The following is a 12,539-nucleotide window of genomic DNA, read 5'->3' on the forward strand; positions in this document are numbered from 1 at the left end:
CTGATTCCCCCAGATTTTCTTTTGTTGCTGAGAATAGTTTTAGCTATCCTGGGTTTTTTGTTGTTCCAGATGAATTTGATAATTGCTCTTTCTAACTCTGTGAAGAATTGAGTTGGGATTTTGATGGGTATTGCATTGAATCTGTATAGTGCTTTAGGCAAAATGGCCATTTTAACTATATTGATTCTACCGATCCATGAGCATGGGAGGTTTTCCCATTTTTTGAGGTCTTCTTCCATTTCCTTCTTCAGAGTCTTGAAGTTCTTGCCATACAGATCTTTCGCATGTTTGGTAAGAGTCACCCCAAGATACTTTATACTGTTTGTGGCTATTGTGAAGGGGGTCATTTCCCTAATTTCTTTCTCAGCCTGCTTATCCTTTGAGTATAGGAAGGCCACTGATTTGCTGACTCAACATAATTTTAAAAGTGAATGTGCAGAAGTGTTTAAAAGGAAAATTATGCTTTGATGGGAAAAAATATGCACTCTACTATTTATTTCTGGAAACCTTTAACCTTCTAGAACAGCTTCAGTAGCAAGCATCAGTACCAATTATTTTTTCATGGTTTGTATTCATTTCTGATACATAGTAGGTGCCACAATGTATGTATTAGTGACACTGAGAACTAGAGAACCTACCATAAAAGGATTAAATGGGATGTGAGTGCTCTTCACAGTACTGGCACATAGTACATGCTGATATATATCAGCAAGAATGCAAAGAATGAACAGAAGAGAATGAAGAAATTCTTAGAAAAGATGTCTTAATGAATTGTATGTTAGAGGTACAGTTGCACAGACTTTTTTTTCAAACACACAAGCTAGTCATTTTTTTCTAACAGGATCAGTCTAATCATTGATTCCCAAAGCTTGCCTATTAGAATCCATGGGTATCCACAACAATGGCTGAAGCCTGACCTTCATTCACAGACATTCTGGTCTAATTTGAATGCTACTTAACCTGGACATCAAGAACTTTAAAGGCATCCCATGGTAGACAAATGGTTTACACCCCAAGGCCAGAGCTTGTAAATATGATAGTTTACCTGGCAAACGGCTAATAAGGAAGCCAGTGGAATGTTAAAACTCTAACCACTTGACATTAAAATAGAGATTAGTCTAAACAATCCAGGTGGGATCGTTTTTTTTCTTCCTTTAAGTAAGGAAACTAGAGGCAACAGAGCCAGTGCGATCATAGTATGATTTTAAAAAGATTTAATCCAATACCACAGGGTATGGAGAAGCAGGAAATAATCCTATTAATGCTAGAGTCCTATATAGAAGCTAGAAATGACAAGAAAATGGGGATCCTCATTCAGAACCTTCAGAAAACAAGGCAACCCTGCTGGCTGAGACCAAGTAACAGACTTCTCTGAGTCTCCATTTAAAAAAAAAATGCATTAGTTTAAGTTGCTAAATTTTGTGCTGTTAAATTTTATTCCAGAAACAAGAGAAAGCTGATACAGCTTTCCTGGTAATGCCAGAGTGAGTTTGGGAACCATTGTGAGGTACACTGTGGCAGACCACTCTTCTAACTACAAAGGAATAACAACCTGTTATAAGGATAAAACTATTTTCTCACCTTTAATTGTGTTCCCACTGAGAGCCAGCTGCCCAGATCTGTTGTTCCCCCAGCCAAATGATGTTCCAGTGAGAGACAGAGCAAAACTGTGTGTGCCACCTGCAGCAACCTGAGCCAGAGGGATCCCCTCCAGAGACTTCACCTTCTGTGGGATAGCTTGGGAACAGGAATTCCTCCCCAGGCCCAGCTGTCCTTGACTGTTACTTCCCCATGAAAACACGTGGCCATCTACAAAAATGAAGAACACTTAAGAACTGTACACCTACTGGATTCCCAAAACAGTAAAATGTATCACCTCAATTATACATACACATACACCACACACACACACACACACACACACACACACACACACACACACACTGGTTTTACAGAGGTATCATTGACAAAGGAAGCTTATACATATTTGAAATATTATGATATTATGATATACATAGACACTGTAAAATAGATGCCAAAATTAGCTAAATAAATTGCCTCACACAGGTGGTTTTGTTGTTTTGTTTTATTTTGCCAAATTCTACTTGTAGGACTAGGGCTGTAGCTCTATAGTGTGCTCAGACTAAGTGAGATCTTGGGCTCAATGGCGAGGTCCAAGAAAATAAGCAAGCAGGAAAGTGAAGCAAAGCAAAACTTTCTCTCTTAGCAAATTTCAAGTATACAATGCATTATTATTAATAATATTCACATCATGGGACAATGGCTTTCAGATTCCTTCATCCTATGAGTTTGTAGCCTTTCAACACTTCCTCCTTCCCCCTATCTGCATGTTCCTGGCAATAGCCACTCTATTCTGTTTCTGAGTCCAGTGTTCTTTGAGTTTATGTGTAGGTGAATTAAGTAGTATTTGTCTTTTTTACATTTGATGTAAGTTACTTATCCTAAAGCTGCAAATGCAGGATTCTCCTATTTTTTGTACTAGATTTAGTTCTTACAAACCTTCAAAAGATAAAACCAAAATAAAAGAGAGAATAGGGCTAAAATTTTTGATCAAAAGGCAAGGCATATTCAAGATCCCCTTCAAAATAATGTCCATTCTTCTCCCTTGCAAAGGCAGCTGTGTTCTTACAGCTTTTCTGCCACCAGATACTTGGAGTTGTCCTTGACTTGCTTTCTGTATGCTTCAAGCTAGAAAATCCTAAATCCCCATTCCCCCACTGTCAAAACGATGCAGAGTTCAACCTTTCCACGTTTAATAGTTACCTCTTTATAGTAGCCCCAGACTGGCTTCCTGCATGCCTCCCTTGCTTTCAACAGTCTTTTCTGTCAAGAGTGGCCAACTTAATCTTTAAAAAAAATTAAGTTCAGTCCCCAACTCAGGTCACCCTGCAGCTACATCCCTCAGTTCCTCTTCTTCTCTTTAGGACTCGCCAGAAAACAGGCTCCTTTCTAACAAGGACCTTCTAGCCGGACAATGCTCTCAAAAAACACAGGTAACCCAACTGCATGATCCTTCCTGACTCTGATCACCCCATGAAGATTGGGATAGATCCATTCTCCAAGCCAAGCCCAGCACATACATCTTGTCCAAGAACCCAGCCTCCAATTCTGCTGCACCTACATCAGAAACAGCCAATAGAAAAGTCCCAATTCCCCTAACATCTTGCAAAAACAATTTCAAAGATCAAGACAATATATACACCCCCAAATCAACCAGTGTTATAGAAACATTCTTCAGTGAGAATTACCTAGATGGACACCGAGGCACAGACCTTAAAAAGACCAACCATAAACTCTATGGTATTGGTGTAGTGACAGGCAAGTAGATCAATGGAATAGAACTGAAGACCCAGAAATAGACCACACACCTATGGCCACTTGATCTTCAAAAAAGGAGCTAAAACCATACACTGGAGAAAAGATAGCCTTTTCAACAAATGGTGCTTGTTCAACTGGAGGTCAGCATGCAAAAGAAAGCAAATTGATCCATTCTTATCTCCTTGTACTAAGCTCAACTCCAAGTGGATCAAGGACCTCCACATAAAACCAGACACACTGAAACTAATAGAAAAGAAACTGGGGAAGACCCTTGAGGACATGGGCACAGGGGAAAAGTTCCTGAACAGAACACCAATAGCTTATCCTCTAAGATCAAGAATTGACAAATGGGACCTCATAAAATTACAAAGTTTCTAAAAGGCAAAGGACACTGTCAAAAGAACAAAATGGCAACCAACAAATTGGGAAAAGATCTTCACCAACCCTACATCTGACAGAGGGCTAATATTCAATATATACAAAGAACTCCAGAAGGTAGACTCCAGAGAGCCAAATAACCCTATTAAAATGGGGTACAGAGCTAAACAAAGAATTTTGAATGGCTGAGAAGCACCTTAAGAAATGTTCAACATCATTAATCATTATGGAAATGCAAATCAAAACAACTCTGAGATTTCACCTCACACCAGTCAAAATGGCTAAAGTTAAAAACTCAGGAGACTAAAAAAAAAAAAAAAAAAAAAAAAACCTCAGGAGACAGCAGGTGTTGGGGAGGATGTGGAGAAAGAGGAACACTCCTCCACTGCTAGTGGGATTGTAAGCTGATACAATCACTCTGGAAATCAGTCTGGCGGTTCCTCAGAAAACTGGGCATGGCATTTCCAGAGGACCCTGCTATACCACTCCTGGGCATATACCCAAAGGATTCCCCAGCGTGCAATAAGGACACATGCTCCACTATATTCATAGCAGCCTTATTTATAATAGCCAGAAGCTGGAAAGAACCCAGATGTCCCTCAGTGGAGGAATGGATACAGAAAATGTAGTATATTTATACAACAGAATACTACTCAGCAATTAAAAACAATGAATTCATGAATTTTTTTAGGTAAATGGTTAGAACTGGAAAATATCATCCTAAGTGAGGTAACCCTATCACAAAAGAACACACATGGAATGCAGTCACTGATAAGTGGATATTAATTACCCCAGAATCTCTGAGTACTCAAGACACAATTAACATATCAAATGACTCCCAAGAAGAAGGAAGGAGAGGGCCCTGGTCCTGGAAAAGCTTGATCCAGCATTGTAGGGGAATACCAGGGCAGAGAAATGGGAGGGGGTGATTGGGGAATGGGCAGAGGGAGCAGGGCTTATGGGACTTATGGGGAGTGGGGAACTGGGAAAGAGGAAAGCATTTGGAATGTAAACAAAGAATATCACTTTTTTAAAAAAAAAAAAACAGGACACTATTTATTGAACTTGGAGAATAAATGTCTTATTGATGCTCAATTAAAACCAAACATGAGTGAAATGAAAAAGAAAGTACAAAATTTGAGATCCAAATTTAATAAAAAGATAATGATAAAATATTGAGAGTACTCAAGCTGAAATGAAAATAGAATTTTAAAAAATTCTCAATATCCCATTTGAAATCCTCAGAAGGCAGCTTCCAAATAAATTGATCAAGTTAAAGTTGGAATATCAAGGATAAAAATAGAAGAATTAAACTACATAAGCAAAGAATGCAAAACATTTTTTAAAAAGCAGGAAAGGAACAGGCATGTCTAGGGCAGGACATGTGCGAATTATGAAAAAGAATGAACGTCCAAACTTTGGAACTGAAGAATAGATAAAGGGGACCAGTCCCAGATGATTATTATAGACCGGAACTTCAGTATGATCACAGAAGAAAACAACCTCAAACTAAGGAAAGATATACCCAGAAAGATGTAAGAAACACAGAGAATACCAAATAAACAAGATCAGAAAAAAATTAGTTTAGGCATACAATGGTTAAATCATTAAAATGTAAAGAAGGAAGGTGTATTGCCAGTTGTAAAAGGAACAAAAATGACATAATGGACAACCCTTCATAATAACTACTGGTTTTTCAATAGAAACTCTGAAAGCCAGAAGAGCTTGGGGAAATGCAGCTAACTCCTAAAACGACATAAGTGCAAAGCTATATGTCTACACCAAGTAAAAATATCAGCTACATATGAAGCAGAAAGAAGAACATTTTATGATACAGACATGCTAAAACAGTTTGTGTCTACAAAATCAGACATGCAAAGCCTACAGTAAACAATACTGGAGATAGGAATGTGCATAGCAAAGGGACTATAGAAGGGGAGAAAAGAGGATTTTAAACTAAAGTCTAAAAAAAAAATAAACAACCACACTAAAAAAAAAACCTAAAGTCTAGTGTGCACAACTTCATAGTTACTACAGGGCTTGAATTAAAGACAGATTAACACCAACTTAATATCAGACAGTGTTGATACCTTTTCTCCAACAGATTAGTCATCTGGAGAACCTAACAAATATCTTCAGAACTTTCACTGAAATGCCAAAGAATCTACATTCCACTGAGCAGTCCATGGAAGTTCCTCTAAAATACACCACACACTGGGACACAAAAAAATTCCTGAACAAATTTTTAAAAATCCAAATATCCCAGAATTCCACCTCATCTTAATGAAATAAAACAAAATTGTCAGCAAACAAACCTCTATCAATATACAAACTCACTGAGATTAAATAATTCATTAGTTGATGATGAATGGTCACAGAATAAATCAAGAAAATATTTTTTTTAATTTTTGGAAATAAATTAAAATAAAACCACAGTACATAAACCTCTGATACACAATAAATGTTAGGCTTAGAGGAAAATGTATAGCTCTAAGCTCCTACATTAAAATCTAGAAAAATTACAAATAAATGACTTCATGATGCAACTGAAGGATTTAGAAAAATAAGAACAAAGAAATCCCAAATCTAGTAGATGGCAAGCTATAATAAATATTAGTACAGAAATCAATGAACAGAAACAAACAAAACAATACAGGGTTCTTAAGGCTGGTTCTTTGAGAAGATAAATAAGATAGACATAGTATTTACCAACAAATCAAAAGAAAAAAGACTTATTCCACATGAACAGAATCAAAAACAAACATAGGAACATTATAACACATACCAAAGAAATTCAGAATATTATAAGGGAACACTTGAAAAACTTGTAATCCACTAAGTTAGAAAACCTAAATGAAGTGGATAAATTTTATGATTCATCCAAACCACCAAAGTTAACTCATGAAGTCATCAACAACCTAAATAAACACATAAGAAATAAGGAAATGGAAATTGTAATAAAAACCTCATCAACCAAAACAATACCAGGCCCAGAAGAATGCACAGCAAATTCTACCAGACTTTCAGAGAAGATTTACAACAAATATTTCTTAAGTCATTCAAAAAGGAAGAAACAGAAAAAATACTTCCCAACTCTTTTATGAAGCTAATGCCACACTATACCGACAAAAAGGATACAACAAATAAACCTAAACTACAGCCAATATCCCTTATGAACATCAATTCAAAGATGCTCAATAAAATGCTTTCAAACTACGCAGTCAAAAGATCATCAAAATTGACTATATTCTAGATACAGGATGTATCAAAATATATAACTCAATAAATAATATAATTAGGCTTATGGGGAAAAAATCACATCATAGATACAGAAAAAGCCTTTGACAAAATCCAATATGTTCCCTCATTAAAAGTTCTAGAGATAGGAGGACTGGAGGACACATACCTCAACATAATAAAGATGGAATATGACAAATCCATGGATAACATTATCCTAAATGGAGAAAAGCTTAAAGCAATCATATTAAAATTAGGAAAGAGACAGGGGGCCCACAATCCCCACTCTTTTTCTATATAGGTCTTAGTACTCTCATACTAGCTAGAGCAGTAAGACAAGAACAAAACTGAAAGGGACACAAATAGGAAAAGAAGTTTTTATTTGCAGATGATAGGATATTATACATACAAGATCACAAAAATTGTACAGAAAGACTTTTAGAAATGACCAACAATTTCAGCAAATTGGTGAGATAGATAATCAACTTAGAAAACTCAGCAGCCTTCCTATATAACAACAATGCATTTGCTGAGAAAGATCATTGACACACTCCCACTCACAACTGTCTCAATGAAAATAAAAGGTCTAGGACTAATAAGCCTAACCAAGGCAGTGAAAGACATTGATGATGAAAAATTTAAATCCCTGACGAAAAAGACTGAGGAAGACACAAGACAATAGGTAGCCCTTTCATGGGGGACATGGATGGACAGAATTAATATTGTGAAAAGAAATGTTTTATCAAAAACCACTTACAGATTCAACAAAATTCCAAACAAAATCTCCACAGCATTCTTGACAGAAACAGAAAAAAAAATTCTAAAATTCATTTTGAAACTATAGAAGACCTTGGAAAGCCATAATGATCCTGAGCAAAAGGAACTGTACTATTAACTAATTACGTGATGTTTGTTTGTGAGATAAACAAAATTGACAGACCCTTAGCCTAACTAATCAGCAGAAAGAAAGACATGTCCAGATTAACAGAATCAGAAATTAATATTGAAATATTACAATGCATGCCAAAGAAATTGAGAATATTATAAGGGAATTATTTTTTAAAAGGAAACTTGTACTCTATTAAGTTGCAAAATCTAAAAGAACTGTACAAATATTTAGATTTATTCAAAGCACCAAAGTCGAGCCAACAAGAAATTAACACCCTAAACAGACTCACAACAAATGAGATTGAAACAATAATAAAAAAGCTCCAGCTAATATAAATAGACTTAAAGATATGATGAATATCACAATAAATGCAAATGCCTTTGAGAAAATCCAACGTACTTTCAAAATAAAAGTCCTAGAGAGAGTAGGACTAGAGAGAACATAACTCAAATTAATAATTAATAAAATTAAATTTTAAATTAAGAATTAATATATGAGAAACATTATCCTAAATAGAGAAAAACTTGAATCACTCCCATTAAAACCAGGAAGGTGGAGAAACTGTCTATTGTCCTTTCTTTTTCAATATAGTGCTTGAAGCACTATCTGGAGCAGAAAGCATCCGAGGAAATTTAAGAGCCAAAAATAAAAAAAGTAAAATTATCCTTATTTTCAGATGACATGATATTAGACATCATATTCTATCAGAAAACTTCTAGAAAGAACCAATACTTTTAACAAAATGACATTATATGAAAATCAACTTGTGAAAATCAGTAGCCTTTCTAAAGGCCATCATTCAATAAACAATCTGAAAAAGAAGTAATGGACCCACACCCATTCACAAAAGCCTCAAAGCAAATAAATATCTAGGAAGAAAGGTAAGCAAGGAGGTGATAAAGACCTCTACAATGAAAACTTGAAATCTCTGAATGAAGAGAGTTGGAAACATTAGAAAATGAAAAACCCTTCCACACTCCTGAACAGGAATAATACTACCTAAAGCAATTAACAGATTCAGGACAGTCCTAATCAAAATTGTCACAACATTATTTTAAAATATTTCCTAATGACAGAGGTCCCCAAAGTATTCTTTACCTTCTGATAATGCCAAGGAGTGGTAGTGTCCACAGGAAACTTGAATTATTTTTATGCCAGCCAGAGCTTTTATTTTCCTGTAATAAAAAAAAAGAGTCACAAAAATCTGTTGAACCTTCTTTAGGATGAGTTATCCAAGAAATTACAGACATTTAAAAGTATTTTAGATAAGACATCAGATCTCAGAGAACAGTTTTATTCTGTGCTACTGGAATGCCACTATCCCAAAGTGTCAATTTGTTTCTTTCCTGCTTTTTTATGATTTTTGCTAGTTAGGGGAAGGGTTTCACTCCCAGCTTCCAAGAACTGCAGACAACCTCTGTTCCTCTGTGACGACAGTAGCATTGGGTTTTCCCACTTGTTCTGCGCCTCCCAGATCTTTGCAAAGGACCAAAGAGTCTTCCCACACTGACCCTCCTACTGCCACTCTCATGGCTGTAATTTCATGGGCTGTGGTGTTCGGAAACAGCAGGAATGTCATTCATCTAGCCACTGCATCATCTGTCTGACAAGGACCATGAGTTCCTGCTGACCACTCCTTAATCCAATATCTTCACTTCTGCACACAGCACACAGCCAAAATAATGCCGCATCCATTGTCTTTCTTTGGAGTTGGTTGTGTTTTTTGTTTGTTTGTGTTTGTTTGTAGGACTTAGAGTTTTTAAGGGGTGAAGGGTAAGAAAGGGTTTCACATAGGTCTGGCTGGTCTCTGACTCTATGCAACTGAGGATGACCTTGGGCTTCTTCTGATGCTCCTGTCTGTGTCTCACAAAGGTCTATGCATTTTAGAGCTTCAGTGGAAGAGTATGGCATGTCCCATTAGCCTTTTCCATCGTGATGGTAGTGAACAGTCTCCCACATAGGAGCTTGAATGTTTGGGAAATATACAATAAGTTAATGTGAGAAGCGCTGCTTTAGTCAGATACAAGATAATCACGTAAGATTACTTTCTCAATCCTTAGTATCTTGATGGTTTGTACTTTAAATATTTGTGTATTTATTTATTTATTTATTTATTATTGTGGAAGTCCAAGTGGGTTCCCAAACTTTTATTATAATAAGTAATATCAGGACTTAAGAATCACATATCATTTTATCCTTCGTGGCCCTCTATTTAATCAACCAATTCTACACGTGATTTCCTGACCACGTTTCTCACCACATTTTAACCATTGACACTAGTAATCTTTGTGCCCTGACATTTGAATACCAACCACTTAAAAACATTGGAAATTAGTAAATTGAAATACTTACGTAGGCATAAAACTTATTTCCTTAAATTCTCCAATGCCCAGCTGCCCTTCAGAACCGGCTCCCCATGTGAAGACCCTTCCTCTGTGGCAGACAGCCACAGAGTGCTCCTTCCCACAGCTCACCAGTTCAATCTGCAGAGAATCCAGTGCCGTAATTGGTTCTTTGGAAACAGAAACAAAAAAAAAAATACCCATAAGATTATAAACGTCTAGAAGACAGTAATTGCCTTAGAAGAAACGGGAGGAGTTACCCTGATTCTTTGTCTCCCTCAATGTCTGTTAAATCAAGTCTAAAGTCCTTACTTTCGACTTCACATCATGAAAAAAACAAACCCAGTATGTTTATACATGTGTGGAAAAACAGCTGTGTTGTATAGACTACCTGAACACAACGTGGCTGGCAAGGTTTGAGCACCTTGAGTTCCTATATGAGCAAACTGAAACCCAGCTCGAATGATGTTCTCAACCTGGGAAAGCGAAACTGAAAGGCACCCATTCATGTCTGGCAAGGACTTTATCATTATTTCTTAGATGATTCCTGCTATTTATTACCCAACCTCTTTTCATTTGTTAAATACAGTACACAAACTCCTGGATCTAAGCACTTCTTTTCATTTACTTTCTGTTAATTCCTATATACACACAAGTCTAGGCAAAAGACTAATAAAATCCCATGCTGGTTTTTGCCTATTCATTGTTTCAAGTTAATTTTACAGCTTTCAGAAACTGAATCAAAAGGGACAGAGAAATAGTTTTCATCTTCTACCTGGTTCTTCAAGTTATTCTACGCACATAATCAAATATAGTCAATGGGAATGTAGAATAGTCCAGTGGTTAGCATATAAAGTGGCAAAAAAACAAACAAACAAAAAACAGAAAAACAAACTAGAACTTTAGTTAGATCCATACTTACAAGTGAATCAATATCATATATAAAATCCCCTATTGGATTAATGTTTTGGTTAAAAACACAACTTGTTATGTAGCTACAATTACAATAATTTATAATGACAAGAATTTCTATAAGGATTAAATATATAAGCATAAAATAAGACAAGGGGGAACTGCAATGGCCTTAGAGCTGTTTTTGTGTGTGATTACAAGTGGCTTTTTTGAAAAAATATTTGTGTGTGTGTGTGTGTGTGTGTGTGTGTGTGTGTGTGTGTGCATCACTGTGTGCATCACTGTGTGCATCACTGTGTGCATATATGTGTGTGTTGATACCCATAGAGGTATCGGATCCTCTGGAGCTGGAATTATAGGTGGTTGTAAAGTGTCCCATAATTGCCAGGAACTTAACTACCCTTAACTACTGAGCCATCTCATCTCTCCAGACGCTACAGGTGGCTTCTTTAGTAAGTTCCTACACGAGTCTTGATGCCCAAAAATGCTATTATACTTAAAACAAAACAAAACAACAACAACAAAAAAAAAAACTTAAGAGAAAAGATGCCCCCAAGGTATTGCAAAGCTAGTTAGAGTCTTGGAAACTACTCGGTTTGGAAGACAGACTTCCCCCAGAAAGTTCTCCAAGTCTTAGCTTGGTAAGGAGGAGGGGCTTTTTTCTATTCAGAGGAACCACTTTTTTGCTTTCAGTTTCTCAGTGAAGAGGAACTGGAAACCGAAACAAATACAAACTCCAGAGCTCTGCGAATCGAGAATCAGTTGACCTGCTGACTTAAACTGCTTAAAACAGGGTTCCTGCCTCTAAATATCCCTACTCCAGCCACCAGGTATCCCTGGTCCAGCCACCCGGTATCCCTGATACCCTTCCCTGGTCCCCTGGTCCCGCGACCCGAGGCTCCCACTTCGTGTCCTGAGCACCTGCTCAGGAGCTCAGCTCACCTGGCTGTTCGGTACTCTGCTCTCTCCTCTGGCCCAGCTGGCCCCAGCTGTTGTCCCCGCAGGAATACACCCTGTGGTTGCTGAACAGTAGCAGCGAGTGGCGTTCCCCGCTGGCCGCCTTCAAGAGTTTATTGCGGGTTCCTGCCTTCTGGAGCTGAGGCTGCCTTCCTGCAGCCCAGCTGAAGTACATCCCTGCGGTGCCCAGCCACCCGCGGCTCTGGTGTGTCAGATGGATTCCCAAATGCAAGTGACCTAGCTTCTCTAACGCCTCCCAAGAGCACTGCCCAGTCCCTTACGTCATAGTTCTTTCGAGTAAGTGCCTGCTCGGTCCCATGCCATTAACAGCTTTTCCGCAGGCTGCGGGCTTCCTTCTCAGGTCATTTTAAAACCTGACTTGAATTTCAACTGAGTATCTGAGAAGACAGGGAAGAAGAAAGTATCTCCATCATAAGAAAGTCACTTGTGCGTCCTGCTGCTCTGGGCAAATTGCTAGGTCTGTG

General features: G+C 37.5%; 1 protein-coding gene across 3 annotated transcripts in view; it reads right to left on the minus strand.

Moving 5' to 3' along the window:
* The window catches only part of Herc6 (HECT and RLD domain containing E3 ubiquitin protein ligase family member 6), a 75,227-nt gene extending 62,928 nt beyond the window's left edge, over positions 1-12,299 (minus strand). For 2 of the 3 annotated variants that reach the window (XM_052173817.1, XM_052173816.1), the window contains exons 1-4: positions 12,040-12,298; positions 10,196-10,355; positions 8,942-9,018; positions 1,582-1,809 (exon numbers count right to left, since the gene is read on the minus strand). In XM_052173817.1, coding sequence (XP_052029777.1) covers positions 1,582-1,809; positions 8,942-9,018; positions 10,196-10,355; positions 12,040-12,229 — 655 coding nt within the window. In that variant the 5' untranslated portion in view covers positions 12,230-12,298. Of the gene's footprint in view, positions 1-1,581; positions 1,810-8,941; positions 9,019-10,195; positions 10,356-12,039 lie in introns of all 3 variants that reach the window. The other variant, XM_052173818.1, reaches the window with a different exon arrangement.
* Positions 12,300-12,539: the final 240 nt, after the last annotated feature.

Source organism: Apodemus sylvaticus, chromosome 2, assembly GCF_947179515.1.
Source record: "Apodemus sylvaticus chromosome 2, mApoSyl1.1, whole genome shotgun sequence".
In the NCBI taxonomy this organism is placed as follows: domain Eukaryota; kingdom Metazoa; phylum Chordata; class Mammalia; order Rodentia; family Muridae; genus Apodemus; species Apodemus sylvaticus.